This window comes from Periophthalmus magnuspinnatus, chromosome 11 (assembly GCF_009829125.3).
Source record: "Periophthalmus magnuspinnatus isolate fPerMag1 chromosome 11, fPerMag1.2.pri, whole genome shotgun sequence".
In the NCBI taxonomy this organism is placed as follows: Eukaryota; Metazoa; Chordata; class Actinopteri; order Gobiiformes; family Gobiidae; genus Periophthalmus; species Periophthalmus magnuspinnatus.
The window spans coordinates 30,361,411-30,387,586 of NC_047136.2; the positions used below are offsets into that span (position 1 = coordinate 30,361,411).

The following is a 26,176-nucleotide window of genomic DNA, read 5'->3' on the forward strand; positions in this document are numbered from 1 at the left end:
CTGTCTACATCTCAAAAGCTCAAAATGCTCTGTTCCACCTTGTGATGTCATGAAGTGGTAGTTTTCAAGTTAACAGCTCGTTTTAGTTCAATAGAGATTAACAATTCTAGGGATGAAATCGCCCAAATGATTCTAGTAAAGGTGTATGGAGTTTAAAAACACAGTGAAGCACTTCCTGTATTACCACATGATGACATATCTGTGTAATCCCTCAGTCGTCCAGGTCTGATCCATAGCAAAAGATGAAGTTTCAGTTCAGTTCAGAACTGAAGAAGCGGCTTGGATGAGCAGTAAAACGTCTTCACTCCTACAATGATTTGTCCATTTGTCAGATTTAAACTTCATATTTTTCTACACATGATGACATCACAAGATGGAACAGAGGGTTTTCTATTTGAGAGAAGAACTCAGCCTAAATATGCAGGGTTTGTGTGTTAATCTTGACGTGTTGTGAGTTGGAGAGAGCAGGACTACTGTCAAGAATGTTCGAGCTGCGTTTGTAAAATGTGACTTATTAGCTCTGGCTTTGACAGCTCTGCTCTGAAATACAAACAGCTGAGGATTCCCAGATTTCCTGAACACAACCGTGAAGTTACGGTCCATGTGTGGGCCACTGGTTTGACTTAAAGCAGACATATTGCGTCATGTCTGTTTTATAGTTACAATACATTTTAAATCACAATATTCATCTAAAACGACTTAATAAAAATAATAATAAAAAACAAACAAAAAAAAACAATGGGAGTTGACGTAGCCATAAATGTCATCACAACAAAGCATCGCATGCTGTCAGCCCTTGCTCACTAGAGAACAACACATTTTTGTTTTCATTAGTACAAAAATGACGACACGACGCTGTAAAATACTACGTGTATCACCAATTAAGACAATAAAACTGGAGAATGAAGTAAGTAGAGTGTTCCCTCGTATCATGAGGGTTACGTTCTAAACATAACCCGCAATAGGCAAAATCCACTAAGTAGTCAGCTTTATTTTTTACAATTATTATATATGCTTTAAGGAGGTAACAAACATGTTATCAGTAAATTTGGTAATAGAGGATGGGGTGGGTGTCGCAATATGGCAAAACACATTCTTAACAAAACGTCATAGATTTTTCTTAGAGCTATATTCCCCGACAAATCCAAAATGTTCTCTCTGTATTTTTTCATACAGAAGGATATTAGTTTGGTCTCCACTCCCGCTGCTGCGCCTTGAGCCAGAACCAAACACGAACGCAGGTGACACAAAGGAGCTTATCAGTTACAAATCAGATCCCATTTCTCTCCCTCAGATGAACAGAGTTTAGTGCTCCGCTCATTGATTCTGCAGAAATGGTAAAGCGAGGTGAGTTAAGTGTCTTGCCAAAGGACACAACGGCCGGAGCTAGAATTGCACCTGTGGATCAGTGGATGTGATGGCTCAGTTAATGACGTTTATGTCGAGAGTGGGATTCGAACCCCTGAAATTTTTGTCCTTTCTTTTTCCCTCATATGCCGGCATATTTGTTTTGATATGGACGAACCAAGGGTGTCCCTGATCCACTTGTCAATCACGCCCATCTGAACTCAGGAGATTCACCTCTGACCAGACTCACAAGCTAACTGGAGGTACTGCTCTGTCTGAAGCTCTGTTCCTCAAGTTACACTTTAATCTGAGCTTTATTTTAATACAGTCTCACTTAAAATAACTGACTTAGCCACAACAGGTGAGCTGATTTGTGCTGTTAAACAGTCACAAACTAGCTAGCATTAGCCAACAGTTTTTCAGTGAGACACTCTCACCTTCTCACCTTTTTTGTTGACAAAATCCTAAAAAGAACTATGAACGCTCATATTGATCACAGGCTCTTGAAAATGTGTTTTTTAAATCAATTTTGTTAATTTTATTTAGTTTTCAGAGTATCTTAATCAGTGTTGGGAGTAACGGCGTTAAACTATAACGGTGTTACTAACTGCGTTACTTTTTCAGTAACGGAGTAATCTAACTAATTACTTTTACCAGCGTCGTAACGGCGTTACCGTTACTGACAATAAAATGTGGCGCGTTACTTTTAATTGATTTCAGTCTGCTCTTCATCAGAGTCTCAGAGATAAAAGGTTTGTTTGAGATGAGGCGGGCGCAGATACGACGCCGTCGATCGGTGCGCAGTGCATGCCAGTTAGTTTTGTGTCCAAGATGCCACCGACTGCGGCCGCCTGCATGGACTACAAACGCGTAATGCATGATGGGAAATGATGTCCTGTCCACACGTGCATTCACAGCGGATTGGGTCCGAGTTGTGTTTTGATCAGAAACGTGACTGTGTTCTCTCCAAAGAGGAACAGGCTCAGATCAGAGGTGATTAATATTTGAATACTGGGCAAATATTGAGAATTACAGTGTGTGGCCAGAGAAGGTTAAAGGTTTTGTATTATTTTACATGGTTTACATTTGAATGCCTTAGTTTTACAAAACATGGTAATGAATCTTTTCAGTATTATACTGAAAGCACTTTATTGTTACTGTTTATTTTAATGAAGAAAATACTTGAAGTTGAAATTGTGTGACATGTTGATTTATTTGCACTTCAAATGAAATGTTTTATATATTTTTAAATTTTTGATAAATTCTATAATTTACTTGGAAACAAATGCAAAATAATTGCAATCTGTTAAAGTAAAATCAATGTTAAAGGTTCACATCTGTTTTTATTGTTTTAACATAATAAGTAACGTGGAGTAAAGTAACGCGGAGTAGTTACTTTGCCTAGTAACTAGTTACTTCTCCCAAAAAGTAACTGAGTTACTAACTCAGTTACTTTTTGGGAGAAGTAACTTGTAACTATAACTAATTACATTTTTGAAGTAAGATGCCCAACACTGATCTTAATGCTTTTTTGTTGCTAATGTGTGCATTGTGTCACCATGTCATCATGCAGTTACCATGGTGTCACCATGGTAACTGCAGAAACATTCTTCCATAGACATACATGTAGAACACTCTCAGCATGACATCACTGCACTGGATACTGCACTGGATACTAGATTCCACACAGCTGCACTTCACTTTAAGAACTTTATCTTGGTACTTACGGCACTTTCTGTCGACAGTAGATGAACAATCCAATGGCAAGAGCAACCGCAGCTAAAACTCCAATCACGATCCCGGCGATGGCTCCGTCCGACAGCCCATCGTCCAGCTCGCCCTCTCCTGGAGACAACAGTAATATCAGAACTAAAAGACTCAAATACAATTTGCATAATAATTTGGAGCGCAGTGTATGTATTTTAAGTATCATAAATTTTGTAATATTTTGTATTTTCCAGTGAAACTCAAGGATGATATTGTGTCTCAGGGCTCTTTGGGTCAGTGAAAACAATCACTGACCTATTTTCCAGTGAAACTCAAGGATGATATTGTGTCTCAGGGCTCTTTGGGTCAGTGAAAACAATCACAGACACCTGGGCCAATTAGTTTGCCAGGTAAGTCCAATCAAAGGAAAAAAGCAGATCACTATTTTCAAGCAATATGGGAAAGAAAAAGGATCTCTCTAGTGCCGAAAAGCATGAAATAGTTGAATACCTTGGACAAGGTATGAAAACTTTAGATATTTCGCGCAAACTTAAGCGTCAGCGTACTACTGAAAATTCTGATAGGAAATCGCCACAGAAATCTATTTGATGTAGTGGCAAGTATATTATCTGCTCTTGTCCTCCGCGATGACGTATCACGTATAACACATCAGCCACGTCACCCAAAAGTAGAGCCACAAGTTAGTGAAAATGAGCCAAAACAAACGTCTTTGGAGAGCTTTTTAACAAAGGGGAAAAGGCCAATTGAGGAGCCAGAAGAGGAGACTACGACCTCCAAGAAAAAGAAAGCAAAATTTAACAGACAATACCAGGAGTCCTACTTAAAATATGGGTTTGTCGCTACATGTGACTCTCACGCGCAGAGTCTGCTCTGCGTAATATGCGGGAAAAGCAAATGAGGCAATGAAACCTTCAAAACTGCTTTGGCACATGAAGACTAAGCACCTGGGATTAATAGATAAGATTTTGAGTTTTTTGAAAGAAACAAACGTGAGCAAGAAGGAAAGAAGAAACAAGCTCCCACTGATGCATCGGTATGGTGAGTTGTATTTTTTATGCACTTAACTTATTTTTGCCATATTTATCTGCCACGCGTAGAAGGCCGGTCCGTGAAAATAAAACCTACATCCGTGGTGCAAAAAAGGTTGGGGACCCCTGCTCTAAACGTTGATGACCTGAAAATTATGATGACTGATTATGTAATTTATACTCACAATTTTGCAAAATCTGAGAAAAATATAATTTACATAATCAATTGAAATGCAGTGTCATGCAGAGTTCAGGGGCGGAGCCAGACACTTTTCTTTGGAGAAGTGCTAATGTTCAATGTGGTTTGAACATTTTAGTCAAGACTGAACTGTTAGTCAAGATTGAACAGTTGACTTAGGGTTGTAGTCAACTAAACAACATCTTGGTTGACTACCGACATGTCCTGTTCATCAGTTAATGATCGAAATTCAGAGTATTTATATGGCACATTTAAAACAACTTCAGTTGACCAAAGAGCTTCACAAAAAAGTCAACAAAAACAAATATACAGATAGCATGATGCATAGGAAAAGAACAATAAAACATCTGTATATCCTGTCTAGTGTTCAAGACCAGGGAGAAGAGGTGGGTTTTCATTCTGGTCTTAAACTCTGTTAAATACTGAGAGGATCTGACAGGCAGAGGGAGGCTGAAGGAGGATGTTCCAACATAAATCAGTAACATTTCTGAATTCCACTCTATATGAGACAGGGAGGCAGAGCAGGTTACACAGCACAGCACTCTCATCTTTTAGTTTTTGTCAGCAGACGAGCTGCAGCTAAAAGGGTGTGTGACACGATGCTGGCAAAAGCTTTAAAATGTACTGAGCAAAAACTACAATACATAAAAAATAGAACTCAATTGCCCAGAATGTGAACAAATTCCATGTAACTCGCTCCATTTTTTATCTTCTCTTCTGTGGTCCATATACATCTTTTTAATCTAATCCTACCAAAAGAATCAGTCAACTATGGTAAATTTTGTTCAGCTAAGGCCCCATCAACTGAGAAATCTACTAGATTCAGACCTGATCTCTGTGCAATAGCGACTTGAAAGCGAATATGGAAGAGAGAGTTGTATTTTGGTGAAGGTGTGGACTGCACACTATTATAATCAGTGTATTTACAAATGTTCATTAATGTGGTGGATAACAATTGCGGATAAACTTAAAAAAAAATACAATTCCAAGTATGTTTTTGATGAGGAAACAACATTATAATTCGCTTAAAAGTGAAAAGAAATCTGTTTATTTGGCTGGATGGTGAAGTGATGTTGTAAGGTCTTTCTTACGTACACTGTATATACAGTAAGTGTATCCACTATGTACACTGTATATAAGTGTAAACATTGTGTACACTGTATATAAGAGTATACATTGTGTACACTGTATATAAGAGTATACATTGTGTACAATGTATATAAAAGAGTATACACTGTGTTGTTTCACTCAAACAAACTCAAATGAAATTAAAGCCGCAAGCGGCGATGATGGCCCTTGCCCCCCGCGCAACCGCCCCTCACGCGACGGCCCGGGGTGAGCCACCACCCCCACGCAGCATTCCCCCCACCCGGCCGCTATCCGCCCCATTCACACAGTTTCTATAGCGCTGTGTGGCAATTGCATTATAATGGTGGTCCACGGCGTTGAACTGGCAACCTTGTGCATAATACAGGTATGGTGTAATGGACTTTTTTGCCCCTTTTGAGGCCCACAATGATCTCACCAAATTTCATACCAATCGGACAAAGTTGTGTCTTTCACCTGTACTGTAGGGGGCGCTATAGAGGTCACTGGACACATGTTTATTATGGTTCTCTATTCACAGTTTTATTCTGCATCAGTGATTAGAATTTGAGCTTTTTAAGCTGATCCATGTGTCTGTGAGCAGGAGTCAAAGAAACAGGAAATGAAGGCGTTATTCGGCAGAGGCGTATAGGCAAATAGCGTGGAATTTGGAAAAAAAAAGGTGGATGATTTATGAAAATCCATGTGTCTGGATGTGGCATGTTAAATCTGAGCTCATTTGGACCAAAAATCTTCGATTAGATACATTTTGAAAACACGCAGCAAAAAAAGATGGCGAATTTTCGATCCAATATGGCCGACTTCCTGTCCATCATGGGGCAGTGCTTCAATTCATTTTTATGCTTGTCCCATGATTCTCTATCACTGTTCCGATTTATGTGCATGCATTCAAAAAATTCCTGAACATGCACTTTTCGTGCATGTTCAGGAGGTGAAAAATGCATTTGTTTGGGCAGAAAAATGAAGAACAATGTTAATATGCAGTGTGGCCCTAGGCTGTGTGGCCCTGGCTCCATATGAGAGGGGTCTGTGGCTTTGCACCAGCAACCACGTACATAATACAGGTATAGTGTAATTGACTTTTTTGGTTCTTCTCATGCCACCAATTGATTTCCCAAATTCCATAGGAATTGGATAATGTTGGCGTTTCACCTTATGGGTAGGGGGAACTATAATGTTCATTTTGATCAATTTTTAGTGCATTCTATTAATACCCTCATATCACATGTGTGATGAGAATTTCAGCTGTCTAGACCAATGTATGTGCGTGTAAGAAATGTTTTTGAAAAATGACCTATGCCCATAATATTATTTTTTGGTCCACGTCTTGCACCCAATTTATTCTCCAAATTTCGTAGGAATCCGATAATGTTGGCATTTCACCCCCATTGGTAGGGGGCACTCTCGTGTTCATTTTGATTAAAATTAATATTGCATCCCATTCATGCCCCAATCACGCATATGTGATATGAATGCGATCTGTAGACCAATGCACCTACATGAGAGGACATCGAAAAAACAAGACACAAAGGCGTTTTTCGGCGATGGCGTACGGGTGAACCGTGTGGAATTTGGAGAAAACGTGGATGTTTCATGAAAACCCATGTGTCTAGATATGGCATGTGAAATCTGAGCTCATTTGGACCAAAAACCTAGGACTAAATAGGTTTTGAAAACATGCAGCGAAAAAATTGGTGAATTTTCGATTCAATATGGCCGACTTCCTGTTCGCCCTAGGGCAGCACTATGATTGGCTCCATGAGCTCTATCACTGGTGTGAATTTTGTCGAGCTAGGGCGAAAAATGCATTTCGTCGAGCTAGGGCGAAAAATGCATTGTCGACATTGTAGGGATGCCAATTTTATGAAATTTTTCGCCGAGCCGGTCGATCCTATACCTATATGTGGGACTTTTTGTTCATGTTCAGGGGGTGAAAATGCGATCGTTTGGGCGGAAAAATAATAATAAGAAGAAACCGAGCAAGAACAATACCCGAGGGCCAATAAGAAGAAGAAACCGAGGAAGAACAATGCCCCTCGCCCAATAAGAAGAAACCGAGGAAGAACAATGCCCCTCACCATCACTTTTCTTCTTCAAATCTTTATCCTAAAATCCACCAGCACATTTTCATATAATCTGTATTCAACTGAGCATAAGACATCTGCTCCTCTCCTCTGCATCCTCTGCTCCATCTGACCCTCTCCTCTGCTCCATCTGAGCCTCTCCCTTGCATCCTCTGCTCCATCTGACCCTCTCTTCTGGATCCTCTGCTCCATCTGACCCTCTCCTCCGCTCCATCTGACCCTCTCCTTTGCATCCTCTGCTCCATCTGACCCTCTCCTCTGCATCCTCTGCTCCATCTGACCCTCTCCTCTGCTCCATCTGACCCTCTCCCTTGCATCCTCTGCTCCACCTGACCCTCTCCTCTGCATCCTGTGCTCCATCTGACCCTCTCCTCTGCTCCATCTGACCCTCTCCTTTGCATCCTCTGCTCCATCTGACCCTCTCCTCTGCATCCTGTGCTCCATCTGACCCTCTCCTCTGCTCCATCTGACCCTCTCCTCTGCTCCATCTGACCCTCTCTTCTGGATCCTCTGCTCCATCTGACCCTCTCTGGATCCTCCGCTCCATCCGACCCTCTCCTCTGCTCCATCTGTCCCTCTCCTCTGCTCTGCTCCATCTGACCCTCTCCTCCGCTCCATCTGACCCTCTCCTTTGCATCCTCCGCTCCATCTAACCATCTCCTCTGCATCCTCTGCTCCATCTGACCCTCTCCTTTGCATCCTCTGTTCCATCTGACCCTCTCCTCTGCATCCTGTGCTCCATCTGACCCTCTCCTCTGCATCATGTGCTCCATCTGACCCTCTCTTCTGGATCCTCTGCTCCATCTGACCCTCTCTGGATCCTCTGCTCCATCTGACCCCCTCCTCTGCTCCATCTGACCCTCTCCTCTGCTCCATCTGACCCTCTCCTCCGCTCCATCTGACCCTCTCCTTTGCATCCTCTGCTCCATCTGTCTCTCTCCTCTCCATCCTCTTCTCCATCTGGCCCTCTTCTCTGCATCCTCTGATCCATCTGGCCCTTTCCTCTGCTCCTGTTTGCTCCTGTCTGCTCCTGTCTGCTCCTGTCTCCCCCCTCCCCTGTCTCACCTCTGACTGCGAGCATATGGGTCTTGGAGGAGGTCTTCCCAGTCAGAGCATTGTAGGCTTCACACTTGTAGGTTCCTGTGTTGGAGAAGGTCACTTTTTCAATGATGTAGTAACTTGTTGTGACGGTGGTTTTGGTGCCGTTGAATGTCCAGGTGTAGTTTGCGGGTGGGACAGAGGGGGCGGAGCATTCCAGTTTGAGCGGATCTGTAACCTCCACCTCCGACTCTCCGCTCAGCTCCACAGCCTCTGGGCCATCTGAGGAGAGAAGCAGGGGTTAGAAACCACGACACTAAATGTCCTCTCTGTACACAACAGCATCTCCCTGAACTGTTTTATTTCATTTAAATCAGACCTATTCTGCAAACTGGACTTTTGAGAGCTTTAACTATGTTATAGTAGTTTCCTTCTAATTTTCACTCTGAAGTTGTGTTTTTTTATTATTCTGTATTCAAGACGTCATTGCTCTGATTTACCATTTTCACCTTCACCAGTGCACTCCCACTGTGACATACACTCCTACTGTGAAGTACGCGCCCACTGTGACATACGCGCCCACTGTGTCGTACGCGCCCACTGTGACGTATGCCCACTGTGACACGCCCACTATGACACTCCCACTGTGACGTACACGCCCACTGTATGAGATATTAAAATTCTCTTCCAATTTTAATATCTCAATCGGTGATATGTGTAGGATTCAGCAGTGTCATTTTAGTATAGGAAAAAAAAGAAACAAACTCGCTAGTGTGAGGTTTAGCTATCCACAGGGGGCACTGACAGCATGCGGAGCTTTGTTGTGATGACGTTTACGCCGACATCAGCTCCCATTGGGCACTGCAGTTTTCTAACAAAGAAGTCCATGGGCGGGTTTCTTTTATCAAGTTGTTTTAGATGAATATTGCGATCCTCAGGTGTCAGAGATTATAACTATATAACAGACACAAGCATAAAATATCTGTTTTGAGATTCAACTAATGGAAAATATGTATTTTGTGGGAAACTTTATAAGTAGTTTTAGAGATTTACAAACCTTAAGTCCCAACTAAAAATACATATGCTAAAACGTAACTAAACTAACCCAGAACAAAACAAGGTCTAAACCAGGACTAAACATGGCCTAAATGCAGACTTAACACGTAATAAACACAAACTAAACAGGACTAAACCAAGACAATCCAAGAATAAAGCGAATGTAAACCAAGACTAAACCAGGACTCAACGAGAACTAACCCAAGACAAAACCATGACTATACAAGACCTAAACAAAGACCAAAACAATTTTTACCAAAAATAAACTAGTACTAACCCAAGATAAAAATAAGGACTAAACCAGGTCCAAACCAAATCTAAACCAGAGCGAACCAAAACTAAGGGTGGTCCTGGTTGGTTTGGCTTGGTCTCATTCTAGTCTTGGTTTAGTGCAGAGTGTAGTCTCAGTTTAGTAATGTGGTAATTGTCCAAGTATGAACGCACCCTGGATCATGGCAAGCCAGGACTGAACCAGGACTGAACCAGGACTAAACCAGGAATGAACCAGGACTGAACCAGGAAAACTAACACTACCCAAAGACTAAATCAGGACTAAAACAGGTCCTTGTCTACAACCCCAATTCCAATGAAGTTGGGATGCTGTGTAAAACTTAAAAAAAATACAGAATGATGCAAATCCTTTTCAACCTTTATTGAACTGAATAAACTACAAAGACATTAAGATTGAATGCTCAAACTGAATATTTGCATAAAAACAATAAAGTTTATCACTTATTTTCAATTTGATGCCTGCGACACGCTCTATTAAAGCTGAGACAGGGGCAACAAAAGAATGGAAATGTTGAGGGATGCTTAAAATACATCTGTTAGGAACATTCCAGAGGTGAACAGGTTAATTGGAAACAGGTGAGTGTCATGATTGGGAAAAAAAAAAAATGATAAAAGGAACATCCCCAAAAGGCGTAGTCATTCACAAGCAAGGATGGTGCGAGGTTCACCACTTTGTGAACAACTGCGTGAGCAAATAGTCCACCAGTCTAAGAACAATGTTTCTCAATATATAATTGCAAGGAATTTAGGGATTTCATCATCTATGGTCCATAATATCACCAAAAGATTCAGAGAATCTGGAGAAATCTCTTCACGTAAGCAGCAAGGCAGAAAACGATGAATGCCTGTCACCTTCAATCCCTCAGGTGGCACTGTATTAAAAACAGACATGAATGTGTAAAGGATATTACCACATGGGCTCAGGAACACTTCAAGAAACCATTGTGGGTTAACACAGTTTGTCACAACATCCCCAAGTGCAAGTTAAAATATATATATATATATATATATATATATATATATATATATATATATATATATATATATATATATATATATATATATATATATATATATATATATATATATATATATGAACAATACTCAGAAACGCCGCCGGCTTTTCCGGGGCCTGAGCTCATGGTGGAGATGGACTGATGCAAAGTGGAATAGTGTACTGTGGTCTGACGAGTCCACATTTCAAATTGTTTTTGAGAATCATGTCCTGCGGGCCAAAGAGGAAAAGGACCATCTGGCTTGTTATCAGCGCAAAGCCAGCATCTGTGATGGTATGGGGGTGTGTTAGTCCCCATGGCGTGGGTAACTTGCACATCACATAAACATACTAATGTTTATCCATTTGAACATTAAATATCATGTCTTTGTAGTTTATTCAGTTCAATAGAGGTTGAAAATGATTTGCAAATCATTGTATTCTGTATTTTTTTTAAAGTTTTATACAACATCCCAACTTCATTGGAATTTGGGTTGTACTATTCGAATCTATACAATTCCCCTGCCTTTATTCATAAATTAAACCAGGAAAACTAACACTACCAAGTAGTTAGGCCAGCCATTGCAGATCTGTCTAACCCAATCACTGACTGTAGTACTTTAATATTTGATGGCTGTAAAGAGCTTTAGAGGAACAGGAAGCTCCCGGAGCCCTGAGCTGAGAGCAGGTCCGGTGGAGTAGATCTCACAAACATCTGATTAATGAGATGGTTCCTCCTAAAGTGGCCCTCAGCTCAGGAGGATCTGCATTATTAATGACCACAAATGCACGGTTAGCCTTGTGTACACTTTATAGAGACATCGATACAAACTTCTTTAAGCTCAGGGCGCTTCAGGATAAATGACATAAAGTTTGGATTAATAATTTTACTAAAACATAGTCAATTTTATTCAAGATTTTACTAAAAAATGTACTTGTGTGAAAAAAAAACAAAAAAAAAAAAACATGGGTAGTATTCTCCCTAGTGTGATGTCATCAATATAGAACATGTTTGTCAACTTTGGTTTGGTGGCTGGGTTAATACTTGTAGTAAATATAAATGATATTTTTACATAAATCAAGAAGCAGTTTCCAAAGAAGTCATATGCACGTTATACTCATTTTAAAAGGTGCAATGTGTAACTTTTCAGGGGGAGTATATTCCACCTACTTGTCTCCATGTAGGCGTTATTTCTTTTCCAGGAATGTCCCATAGTATGGCATTATCATATCTATCTTTTAGACCTAACTACATGTTTTGCCAATTATTACTATGGCCAATTTCATTTCACTTTGTAGGATTATTATGCATGTTGTTGCCTCACCAGACTAGTACACCTGACCCCCAAAACGTGTAACTATGGATCAAATGCAGAGGTTATATTTTGTTGTTTGCTGTTTGTCACTTTTGATTTTGAGTCCACCCTCCCTTTGCTCCCTGTGCAATGTCACTCCTCTTTCAGAGCTTTGTCAAGTTGCTGTGTACAGTTTTATATCATGTTTTTGTATATTTATGGAGAATTGTCATGTGGGAGCATAGGTGATTGTAGGCTTGTGGGCAGAGTCTTGCTGTTGCTGTGTACAGTTTTATATCATGTTTTTGTATATTTATGGAGAATTGTCACGTGGGAGCATGGGAGATGTAGGCTTGTGGGCAGAGTCTTGCACAGAATCTTACAGCTAACTGTGAGGAGGGCTTGAATATGGTCCGGGAGAGATCGCTAAATTACTCAAGGATGACATCTAAAACATCATCAGACATGTTTTTGATGAGGGAGCGTTATAACATGGTAGAAAGCTTAAATTCTACTGTGACCTCTTGTCTAAATGACAGGAATCCCAGACATGCATCTCTATGATTACTACAACAATGACAGTTCTTCCAAAAAACTAAACTTACATTTTCAGGTTTGGGCTGGTCCACTGTCAAATGTAAGCGAAGAGAAACCTCAGACTTCTACAGGGCTTAGGTCTACAAACTCACAGTATTTTGAAACCGCTGATTCTTTGTCAGATTGAAATACAGACCACTCTGAATTGAGTTCTTCACATTTATCAGTCTGGATCAGCTCTCGTTGAAAGTGATTGGGAAAAGGACATGACATGTCACGCGGCACAATAGCAGAGCAAGCCAAAAAATCTAAATTTAATTAAATCCAGTTAAGAGAAAAGCACATTTTTCACAAACTAAATACTCTGTTTTTCTGTGAAAATAAGCCAGCAGCCTGGCCCTATAGAGTTGCTACGTGTGAACCTGGAAAAGGCATCATCATATAACAAGTCTATCGAGCCAACAGAAGGAGGCTGAGAGGGATCCTTGTGAGTTTGTGAACTTGCAAATATCATGAGATCTTGCTGTGCAAAGTTAGCTGATTCTACCGACATTCTGTCCTCCAGCTCAGTTGTAAAATATACCCTATCCCTGGGTTTCAGAGTAAAAATTTACATAGTTTCCATAGCAATTAACAATTTAAAATGGAGAAAAGTAGCTAAAATTGCGCTTTTGAACAGGAAACCAAAACCCATGTGTAGAAGGAGCTCCGATCCCATGAATAGATAACCCCAGATGAGCAGATACTCACAGATCACAGGGAGTTTGACCTTGGCTGACTCACTGCTGACCGGGTTGGACACTGTGCACGTGTACTCTCCGTTGTCCTCCTTCTGCAGTGGGCTGATCTGGACCGACCTCAAGTCCGCTGGAAAAAACACTCTTCCACTAGAGGTCAGTACAGTGCCATCCTTCAGCCAGGCCACATCCTGCACCGAGCCCTTAGCCACCTCACAGCTCAGGTTAGCCGAACTGTTCCCCGCGAATAACAGTTCAGATGGAGCAGAGAGTTTAACACCTGAGACAGGCTCTGAGGAGAGAAGAGGGGGAGCGGGTCAGGACTGAACCAGGAATAACAAGGACTGAACCAGGAATAAACGGGGACAAAACCAGGAATAAACGGGGACAAAACCAGGACTAAACAGCACTAAACCAGAACTAAACCATTAGTGCCTTTCTGATAGAACAGAGAATTTAATATCCAAGAGAGGCTCTGAGAAGGAGAAAAGACAAAGACCAGGACTAAACTGGGAGTAAATTAAGACAAAAACAGGACTGAACCAAGACTGAACCAGGACTAAACCATGTTTCAAGAAACAGCATAGAAGTAGAGAACTTTGTGCATGTGACTGGCTCTGTGATGACACATTCACAAAGCAACCCTTGATATAACTCACTCCTACAATATATAGCTAAAACATTTACATAAAAAAAAACAAATAAAATAAACAAAAACATATAAACTATGTGCACTACCTTAGAAACTTTTAAAATTAGCTATAGATAAGGAAAAGTGTAGACTAAAGACTGATCTGCTAAACTCATCCAAGAATCCCATGCACTTCAGATCATGTCTGTAGTGTAGTGATTGGTCTCATTCTGATTCTGATCTGACAGTGAATCTGATATCATGTCGTCCTTTGTGCGTCTGCCTTTATTGAACCACACAACCCCCCCCCCCCCCCCCCCCCCCCCCGAGTTTCCATTAATATGACTGTCCCAAAAAGGTCTCTGTGTAGAATTTGGACCTGGTCTAGAAAAGCCGGGTGAGGCCTGGTCATTCCTCTTGAGTGTCTCTGAACACAAAGCACAGGCTGCTAACAGCACTAACAGAGCTTGCAGCTAGCCTCACCTGGGGCTAAAACACTCACTTCCTTGTCAGGCCACACCCACAAAACCCCCTCAGGCCAGAAGATGATCCTCCACCCGCCTGGTTTCAGTCTTTAGGAAAAACACTACTAAGACTACTGCACCTGCTTCTACTACTACTACTAATGCTACCACTACTACTACAAATAATAATAAGCAGTGCAAGCAGTGATAAAGGCCCTCACCACCCCTTGACCGTGGGGTACATGCCACCATGGAGTTCGTGCCTCTCATTCCCGCTTACACTGACCCTCCCCTGAGTAATACTATTCCATTCATTCTAATGAGAGCATTTCTGACATTTTCACACCTGCACGGTTGTAAATAGAGTCTTAGTTGGATTTTTTGTTCAGTATGATGTGGAGAATATGTTTACCATGACAAATCTATGACAAAGTAATTTTTTTCATCCCAGTTAACAAAAAAAACATGTATTTCAATGAGAAATGGCAGACGTTGCCATGGCAGCACACTTTTAAATAGAGGGATGTTGTCTTTGGCTTTTTGTTCAGTATGGGAATACGGATGTCCATGCCAAATTTCAAAAGTTTTTGACAAAGTAAAATTTTTTGGATCCGATTCAAAATTTCAAGGGGGCGCTGTGGAGCAATGGATTGTCTCCGCTATGTAAATTGTATATCATTAGGTTCAGATCAACAGTGTTACCAAAATGTATATTAATGCCGGTTTACAGGACACTGCATGTTTGAGTTAGGTGCAAGTAAATACTTAAAAAAAATGCCATTTTTCTTTGCATGTTAGCCACACCCACATTTTATAACTTCCAAAAGATCCAAAAGAGTAGCCTATAATCCCACATGGGTCTAGTTCAGGGGTCGGGAACCTATGGCTTGCGAACCAGATGTGGCTATTTTGATGACTGCGTCTGACTCTCAGATAAATCTTAGCTGACATTTGTTAACACAATAAGTAATTAATAAATTTGCTGATATTTAAGTAAAACATTACAGAAATCACAGTGTAAAAAAAAATATATATATATATATCGTGCATTTTAATCCATACATTAATGTTTTACCGCACCTGTTCAAGACTGCACTGGAGCCAATCACATCTGTCGGGAACAGGAGTGTCCGACACCTCTGTTTTTATTGGATTATATGCGGTAATCAACGCAGGTCATTGTGAGGGAAAGAAGTAAACTTCCTGCCGTTTAATCACTAATTCAGCTAAGTCTTGCAAAGAAGATGGTGAGAAAAAAAGATGAGGTTACCGTAAATTCTAGCAGATATGAACAGAGGAAGGAGCAGGGACCACTAATGAACTTTTTGATGATGCTACGTATAAAGATAAGATAAACTAATAAAAGACATGCCATCATGATGGTAAATCAAGTGAAAGAAAAACAATTGCAGGACATACATGAAAAAATGTGGTTCCACCCACAATGGCCAACTACCTGTAGAGTTTAGGGTGAGGTCATAATACAGTTTTTTACTGGTCTTGATATATGCTATGTTTGTACCAAATTTATTTTGTCTACAATGAAAAACGTCTCTCATTGCCGTAATGTATTTAGATTTTTGAGGTGGCGCGAATGCGTCATTTTGAAACATACATTTTTTTGCACATGAAAATACAAATTTTTTTGGCAATCTTGAATTTTAGGCCATAGTTTGATTAGTGTAGAGCATCTATTCAATCTACAACAAAGTCTAGTACTCTGAACCCCATTCATTTCAATGAGACATTTATTATGTTACCACGGTAACATGGTTGCAGATAGATGTATGTTCTCATTGGCTTTTTTGTTCAGTTTGTCACGCCAGATGTCCATGCCGAATTTCAAATGTTTATCTCAAAGTAATTTTTTGGTCCAATTAAAAAGTTCAAGGGGGCGCTGTGGAGCAATATAATGCCTGACCTATGCAAATTGTATATCTATGTGTTCAGATCAACATAAAAAAAAATAAGTATATTAATGCCGAGAAATAAGACACTGCATGTTTGAGTTATGTGCAATTTAATACTTCAAAAAATTGCTTTTTTCTTTGCAGGCTGGCCACACCCACATTTTATGATGCAGAAAAATCCAAGATAGTAGCCTATAATCCCACATGGGTCTAGTTCATTTGGAGCAATTTGCAAGTTTCTTGAATGAAAATCCATGGCACAAAAAATTCAAATGTGAGAGGTAAAATTTTGAAAAAAAATGGGGTTCCGCCCACAATGGCCAACTTCCTGTAGGGTTTAGGGTGGGGTCATAATATAATTTTTTTTACTTGTCTTAACATGTTCTATGTTTGTACCAAATTTCATTTGTCTACAATGAAAAAGGTCTCTCATTGCCGTAATGTATTTTGATTTTTGAGGTGGCGTTATCAATTGTCTTCGACAAATTTTTAAAAATGACATTTGAAGAGGGTGCTAGAGAGCCATTTTGTGAGAGTGTGCCTTGATTTGCATATCATTGTGTTCAGCTCACAAATGTGCATAAATGCTGTATTAGCATTTTCCCAACAAAAAATGTGTGAAACAGAAATATTTTATTGAAATATTCCAAAAATTGCGATTTTGTTGAAAATTCCCCCTGACCACACCCAAAGTCATATTCAGAATGTAATTGATAATCTTTAATCACACATGGGTTTAGTGGGATTTGGCCAAATTTGAAGTGCTTGTAATGAAAACTCTGTGAGGAGATGTCCTAAAGGCGAGGATGCGCACTTTTGTCATTCACGGGTTTGATCCAATATGTCTGGCTTGCTGTAAAATGTAGGGCAGGGCCATAATATAATTTTTGTCATGTCCTGACAGCTTCTATTTTTTTTATGTAAGTTTCAGATTTTAGGTTGACTTTTTTCCGAGTCGGGCTCCCATTGGACCCATGAAAATCAAAGTTTGAGGTGGCGCTCCCTTTTTTTATTATTTTTTCTTGGGGTCTTTTGGGACAATTAGAGCTTGTCGAGTTCTAATTTTTGACACCACTCACTGCCATGTCGGGGCGTGTTTACTACTTGATTTTTTGCCATTTTCTGGGTTTCGGACACGTTTTTTTGAGTCCCTCGCCAGGACGTTATCCCAGGCTCGGGTCTAATAATAATGGAAACATTTTTTCCACCCATTATTTTTCTCAAGTCCACAACAAATCGATTGTCTTCTATGAATTTTTGAAAATGAAATTTGAAGATGGCGCTAGAGAAAGAACACCTTGATTTAGATATCATTGCATGAAGGTTACAAATCTGTGTAAACACTGTATTAGCTTTTTCCAACAAAAAATCTGTGAAAGAGAAATTTTTGTTTTAATTAATCCAAAAATACGATTTTGTTGAAAATTCACCATGACCACACCCAAAGTCAGATTCAAAATGTATTTGAAAATCTTTAATCACACATGAGTCTTGTGGGTTTTGGCCAAATTTGATGTGATTGTGATAAAAAACTGTGCGAGGAGATGTGAGGGTGTGCGCTTTTGTCATTCCCCGGTTTGATCCAATATGGCCGACTTCCTGTACATTTGTAGGGCGGGCCTATAATATCTTTTTTGTCATGTCCTGACATGTTCTATTGCATGATGTAAGTTTCAGATTTTTATGTTGACTTTTTTTCCGGGTCAGGCTCCCATTGGCCCAATGAAAATCAAAGTCTGAGGGGGTGCTACCGAGTCATCTTTCAATATTTTTTCCCGGGGTCTTTTGTGAAAATTAGAGCTTGTGGAGTTCAAATTTTTGATACCACTCACTGCCATGTTGGGGAGTGTTTACTACTTTTTTGCCATTTTCCTGGCTCCGGACACGGTTTTAATGTCCCTCGCCGGGACATTGTCCCAGGCTCGGGCCTAATAATAATAATAATAATAAGTTCTGTTGATAATTTATCTGAAGGCACATCTCAAAGTGCTACAACTACTACTGCTCCAACTACCACTCCAATACACTTGTTTAGGCTTGATTCTGTGTAAATTATGTAGTCCCATTTTAGTACCGGTTTAGTCTCGGTTTAGTCCCGGTTTAGTCTCGGTTTAGCCCTAGTTTCTTCTATGTAACAAACAGGGGATTGTGTGCATTCAAAGTAAGCCCATAGAACACTTTTACATTCACTTTAAATTACAAATCAGATGTTGCATCAATACTTTTTTACTTTTACTTGAGTAATTTCTCAGTCTATTACTTTGTACTTCTCCTTAAGTAATATTATTTTGTACTAACATTACTCTTACTTGAGTACAATTGTTGGATAATCTACAACCTCTGATAAGAGATGATGCCGCTGTTGTTCAGGTGTAACGTGGAGCTGCCTGATCTGTGACACAGGTCACATGACTCTCATTCCTCCGACAGTCTTCATTCGAAATGACAAACTCCAGCTGCTCTTTATGTCCCAAAAAATACTGCAAATTACTACAACTAAGTACTATTACTACTACAACCACTGTGTACTATTATTGCGACACATGAGTCAACAACAAACCTGTACTGCATTTCTCAACAGCTCGAGTCACAACACACAATGCAGTTTCAAAATGTCATGAGGATTTTGAACTATGGCTACATTTACAAGATACCTGACTTAAGACTATCATGACTATACAAAATGAAATGAAAAATAATAGTTCGGGTATTTTGATAATCATAATTGTTAAATTTTTTTTTTGGTGGTGTTTTGTTTTACCCAATGATGAGACTGAATTAATGTCATGTAATGAGTTTGTGTTTTTGAATGGTACACCCCAAAATAAAGACATTCATACAGCGGTTTGAACAATACCCCTCCATTCCATGGTGCTCTCACCTATAACAGTGAACGAGACGGCGGTTGATGCGACCTCCCTCTTGGTCTTGGTGTTGGAGGCCTTGCAGCTGTACAGAGCCTTGGTTTGGCCAAGGCCTTTTTTTTCAATGTCACTTAGTGACAGCACAGCTCCAGACGCTTCGATGGGTTTGTCCCCTTGGAACCAGGAGAAGGAGGCCGCAGGGTTGGACCGCGCTGCACACGTCAGGCTGAAGTCTGATTTGGAGGCCACAAACTCGGGAGGAGAGGCCGGAGAGATGGTCACCTCCTCTGGTCCATCTGAGAAGATAAGGACGGTCAGATCAACTATCAATCAAAAACAAGCACAGAAACTTGAGCTGCAAAATAAAAAAATTGCCTGGCAAGTCCAGAACAAAATCATCCTGCATAAATCTGCCATATTTTTCAGTCCCCTGTGATATTTTGCCCTTGCTTTTTTCCTCGTAAACAGCTATATTTGTTTTGATACAAGGGGATCACACGTGTCCCCGATAGGCTACTCCAACTGTCAATCATGCCCATCTGAACTCAAAAATTGTAAAGAGTGCAATTATTTAAGTAACAGGATTTCCTATGCAAACAACAAAATATTCTGTGTCAGTGTTAGATTACAATTACCGGTAGGTATTTTGCCAAAATTGTTCAGCTCTAATCAAAACTTCATATTTAAACAGAAACAGAAAAAAAAAATAACACATAAAATTGTACCTTTCCTGAATACTTCTGGAATGATCTAAATCTCTGTCAGAACTGGCATAAGAAACTGCTGTATTAAAAAAAAAAAAAAAATGCTGCTTTGAAAACACCCTGTTGTTGTGTCTTTGGGCAACACTTTCACACCTTGTCTTTTGCCTTGTCACTCTATGTGGATGACCAAGATATGATATGGTATGGACCCAGATATGGTAAGACTTCGTCCATTAACCAAATGAACACACTACTGTACCTCTCTCATGATGCAGATTCTCTCTCGCATAAGACACTTCACTCATATGAGAGGAAGGGCATCTGGCTTAAAAAAAAAAAAAAAGTCTACAAAATAACGATGTGACTAGTTCACATTGATAGTAACTGAGTGTGTGTACGTGTGTGCATGCGTGCATGTTAATCATACTGTGGGGACTAAAATCTGTACACACACTCACATTATGGGGTTAGGGTTTGGTTAAAGTTTGGGTTTAGGGTAAGGTTAGACTTAGACTTTACTTTATTGTCCCCAAGGGGAGATTCCTTTCCACATACACAGAGCATGTCTGACATACACACAGATAAACACCAAACATCACAGTTACATAAACACATTACAAAAACAGACATGCCTCAGCGGGGCCTGTTGTTTAAAAAGGCAATGGCTGCTGGGATCAGGCTTCTACCGAACCGTGCCCTCCTGCACCTGATCGCCCTGTACCTCCGTCCTGAGGGCAGAGGGATTAGGTGGTCCTGGAAGGGGTGAGTGGAGTCCTGTGTTATGGCGAGTGCAAAGCGTCCAATAGCCCGATTATTTAGATCTGTGAGATTGGGTGTGGGGAGTCCTATGATTTTAGCAGCTATGTGTGTTACTTTTATGAGTTGGGTCCGGTTTTTAACAGGAAGCATGTTATAGAAGCAGGTGGAACAGTACAGTAGGATGGGCTGAATGATAGATTTATACAACAGTAGTAACAGGTGTGGAGAAACATAGAGTCCTTTGAGTTTTCTTATTACTGATAGTCTTTGTTGACTTCTTTTATGAATGTCCATGATGTGATGTTCAAATGTAAGTGAGTTGTCAATTGTAACGCCAAGATATTTAAAACTGTCCATTGTCTCTACTGTTTGGTTGTTAATGATGATGGATTGCTATGATTGGGGGGTTGAAGATCAGTTCCTTTGTTTTACTGACATTGAGGTGCAGATGGTTATCAGTGCACCACTGGGTGAAGTGAGTGAGTGTGTCCATGTAATCCAAGACAGAGGTGTTGTCACTGAGCAGGGCCAGAACAGCAGTGTCGTCGGAGTATTTGAGGTATTTGATGTTTGAGGATGGGCTTGTATTGTCGTTTGTGTATAGTGTGTAGAGAAAAGGGCTAAGCACACATCCCTGTGGTGGACCGGTGTTTATGGTGAGGGCACAGGATGTGGTCAGGCTTAGCCGTACTACCTGCTGTCTGTTGCTCATAGTCCAGGTTAGGTATCTGGACTATGCTTCAGGGGTGTATGTGTATATGTATGTGTGTGTGTGTGTATATGTGTGTGTGTATGTGTGTGCATCTTTGTGCAGTAGTTTACATAGGACACTAGTGCTGTGGACTTAGTGGTCATATCCCTCTTAGTTACAGTAAAGTGGTTTGGTTAGAGCTGACGGCTTATAGTTTGAGCACAGGAAAGGGAGGGAAAGGAGAGAGGGAGAGACAGACAGAGAGAATGAGAGAGGGGGGAGAAAGGGCTGGTGGTAGAGGAGAGAGATATAGAGAAAGACAGGTGACAAAAGAGAAAGATGGTAAAGGTGTGAGAGAAAAAGAGCGAGCAAAGGAGCAAAGAGAGAGAGACCGAGGGAGAGGAGAAGAGGTGTATACAGGGCTAAAACAAACAAAAGCAGAGCATGAGTGGAGGAGGAGGAGGAGATGAGGACACAGAGGTGAAGAGGGGAAGGGTCACATTAGATCAGTGTTTAAGAGAACCTGTTGTCAATTTGTATATTTGATGGTGCTGTTTTCCCTTAGTCGATAAATTGGTCGATGGTGTTTTAGACATTTATTTTATTGGACTATAATGATTTACTGCATATGGGCCATAGCAGAGAGGAAAGGCACAGCTTGAGTTTGAGAGCGACTGGACAGATAAAACTGACTGAGGATGCCGTTTACTGCTCTTCTCTGTGTAGATAGTGTAGCTGTTTTGCCGTGAGATCCTGATCACTTTAAGAGCTTCTTTAAAGTCGACCAAGAATTTCTTTAGTTGAGTATATTTTATTATCCTTCTTCTGTGGGGTATTAACTGATAACACATAACATAGATCACACCATGTTGCGTTTTACAGTGGTCCCTGGTTTATCGCAGGGGTTGCGTTCTGAAAATAACCCTCAATAGGCAAAATCCGCAAAGTAGTCAGCTTTATTTTTTACAATTATCATATATATTTAAGGCAGTAACTCTCACTATACACTTTTCTCAGACAGACATTAACGTTTTCTTACATTTCTCTCTTGTTTAAACACTCTGAAAGTTAAAACCTTCGTATATTATATCCCCCTTCCTTGATGATCATTTTAAATGTGTTGTTCATGTGCCTGTGCTCCAGCATTTATGGTGCAGAATGTTTCATTCGGTTTTGTCGGGGAGAAAACTTGCGAACATACAGCACTTCAGAGTCACACCTGCGAGCCAACATTTATGTAAATTGGTGCTGAACGCATTCTGCACAGTGCAGGAGACACGGGATGGAGGACGTTGACAGTGGTCTACAGTCCCTCAGCCAATCAGGACACAGAACGCAATACACGTTCATACACTATATACAAAAAATTAAAAAACATGCAAAAAAGCACATAAAATTCTGTGAAACAGTGAGGCAGCGAAAGGTGAAGGTGAAGCGAGGGGCCACTGTATTCTCCGAAAATAAAAGTATGAATATGTTTTATAAGATTAATTTTCGTTTTGACATTCTGAGTCTCCCCTCCCTTGGCTTTCCACTCCAAGTCACTCCCCCTTCAAATTTATCCCAAGAATCTCATTTATTTCTGAACATGTTAGTAGAGGGTTAAACTACATGATTAGGAGATTTTACACAGACCCCATGGAAGCACAGGGAGGGCATCTGACACACAGGGAGAGGTTTAAGCAACAGGTTTGCAGGTTATTCTCACGACAGGTCATTTTGTTATTTGCATTCTATTAGCCTAATTGTTTCCATCCACAGAGCTCTCGGTGCATGTGAGGCTCAGGGCTATAGTATTTTTGGGTGTGATAAACGGTTGTGTTTTGACTCAGAGACGGCTTGTGTTTCTGAGGTGTGTCATTAATAGAGCAGAACAAAAGGGCTGAAGTGGAGTGCACTAGAGTCACTAACCAGTCTGAGGAGCAGCCTACACCACTGAGTACAATCTAACACTGTATTAAACATGGCTCTACTGTGATTCAGTAAAGCAGCTTTATGCTTAAAGCACTGCCTCTCCCACACACTACTCCCACTGATACTTTGTAGCTGATGTCATCAAAATGCCCTGGGGGTGTGATGCTAACTGGAGGCATGCTCTGTAAGAAGCTCTGTAAGACTTTAATCTGAGCTTCATTTGAACACAATCTGACCATAAAGAGCTGACTGAAGGAACTACAACAGGTAAGCAGATTCATGCTGTTAAACAAGTCCCTCACACACAACGTTACAGTCACAAGATAGCTAGCATTAGCCAACAGTTTCAGTTAGTCACTCACTTTTTTGTTGAAACTCAAACTCCTAAACAGGACCATGAACGCTTGGAGCAATCACAGGCTCCCGAAAATGTGCTGTTTAAATCCATTTTGTATTTCTTCTTGACAGTCTTAAAACTTTTTTGGTAGTTATTGGTAATGGGTGCATTGTGTCTCCATGGTAACTGCTGAACATTCAAATGTACATGTACATGTAGAACACCCCAGGTGTGATGTCACTGCAAAGTATCAACACATTCTAGAACTTGATGATGCCATGATTTCAGAAGAGAATGGGGCCTTTATAACTCGATGGGGGATTCACTGTTTTTAAGCAAAATCTCCAAACTTATGATCCACAAATGTTGAACCTTATCTTTATGACAAGTTTGTGGCGCCAATCCCAAACAAATATTAATCTTACGGCTTAAAGTCCTTTCAACTGACAACAATCACGTCTTTGGGGTTGAATATTGGCACCACTTTTGGAAGCTATTGTGAAAAAAATCATGTCACTTTTGTTTAGTTACACTGACAGAGAAGATGTTGAACAGTTAAACAGCAAATTCCACCTGAGTGAAACTAGAGGGATTTTACAATGTAATCATGTTTGGTCATCCTTCTGCTCTGAGTGACAGACGGTTCAACCAGGTCTAAGTACAGAATAATCAAGAAGTATAAGTTGTCTGAGTAAAAGTAAATGAGAAGCTAACCAACCAAGAGGTGCTTTTTGACTGGCTCTGCTTCCTAGACGGTGCTGTTATAATTAATGTCTTAATCTAAATCGCACCACAATAACACTTTTAATCATCTCAGCAAGTCACAAAAAAGACATTCAGTAATTCTAAGTTTGTGGCATTGTGAGACATGGCTAAAGCTAAAGCTAAAACTAAGGCTAAAGTTAGCATGTGCGACGGCTATAAGTTGCCCCGTTACCACTGAAAAAGGGCTCAGGATGACTAAACCAGGACTAAACCAGGTCTAAACCAGGACTAAACCAGGTCTAAACCAGGTCTAAATCAGGTCTAAACCAGGACTAAACCAGGACTAAACCAGGACTAAATCAAGACTAACCCCATTCTACAATTTTGTTTTGTTTTTTGTTTTTTATCCCTTCTCTTTTCCTCTTCCCCACAGTAAAAGCCATGAGTCCCACATCCCTGCAGTGTGCAGAGAAATGCATCCTAACCCCAGTGCTAATTCAGTTTAAAGCATGCATTTATACTGTGCTCACAGTAGACGGTTAAGTTGAAGGCGGAGCTTTTCCCTGACGACAGGCTGTTGGAGGCGGAGCAAAAGAGGGGACCAACCAGGTCTGTGCGATGCACAGATAAGACAGAGAGTGCGGTAGACGAATCCCCCTGAAACATAAGAGAATACATTAGTTTAGAGCATAGACAGTAGGAATAGCATGGGCTTGATTCGGCTTCAATTCACTTTCTATTGAAAAAGCATCCTCCCTCTCTCTGTAACTGCTGCTGTCAGACTTAAGTTAAGATATGAGCATTAATAACTGACCAATCAGGTGCCTTCATTCCCCAAGGTCACTCCTGCTAGTGTTGGCAACAGGTTTGAATGACAGCTATCGAGTCTCATTGCTACATGCCTGTCCCTTGCCAAACCAGCAGTAAGGACTGGAAGGGGTGTTACCTTCAATAACCTTGCTCCTGATTGGCTCTTTGGTTGCTATGATGCACACACTCAAATTTCCAAATATGGATTTCTGCTCCAGATTCGCCCTATAACTGCGAGACTTGAATAGCTTAATTTGGCTGCAAGCGACCGCAGTGGGTGACACCACACTCCCTTAATCCCTTAGTCTAGAGCAGTGGTTCTTAACCTTGTTGGAGTTACTGAACCCCACCACTTTCATATGCGCATTCACCAAACCCTTCTTTATGGAAAAAAAAAAAAAAAAGTTTTTTTTTTTCAAATTCAAGACATATATATGTTTTACTGGTGCACAAAATGAACCGTGCATTAACATCACTGTGTTCAAAGAATAAAACCAATACAATGCATGAACTCACAACAAATTACATACATACCTTTTCACAAAGACATGACCTTTTTTAATACTACCACACTGAAATTATTTTAATGTTTAATCTTCTGTATTCCAATAATGAAATTATTGTATTTATGCAATTTATTATTTTTAACATTTTAACACACACCCATCACCTAATTTCGGTAATGTGCTTCCGTGGTCCCTCAAAGATGTCCAATCAGAGCGCAGTTGTCGCCGGGATCCTCCCAGTCAATGCCAGGGCATCACTCTGGCCGTGTCTCAATTCAAGTGCCCTTAAATGCCCTTAAATGCGCCATTGTGCCATTAAGTTAAGTCGGGCGGGTACTTTGATAGGCATATTGAAGGGTGCATTTGTTGAATTGGAACACGGCCAGCGTCTGGAGATGCTCGCAGTCCACGAATCATATTGGGTGCGTGTCTTGACCTCC

The 26,176-nt window shown here is 40.5% G+C and overlaps 1 protein-coding gene across 1 annotated transcript in view; it reads right to left on the reverse strand.

Annotated features, from left to right (window-relative positions):
- The window catches only part of LOC117379139 (carcinoembryonic antigen-related cell adhesion molecule 20-like), a 57,368-nt gene that overhangs the window by 12,175 nt on the left and 19,017 nt on the right, over positions 1 to 26,176 (reverse strand). Inside the window, exons 4-8 of the mRNA XM_033975859.2 lie at positions 24,951 to 25,077; positions 19,328 to 19,606; positions 13,455 to 13,733; positions 8,559 to 8,813; positions 3,075 to 3,192 (exon numbers count right to left, since the gene is read on the reverse strand). Coding sequence (XP_033831750.1) covers positions 3,075 to 3,192; positions 8,559 to 8,813; positions 13,455 to 13,733; positions 19,328 to 19,606; positions 24,951 to 25,077 — 1,058 coding nt within the window. The remainder of the gene's footprint in view (positions 1 to 3,074; positions 3,193 to 8,558; positions 8,814 to 13,454; positions 13,734 to 19,327; positions 19,607 to 24,950; positions 25,078 to 26,176) is intronic.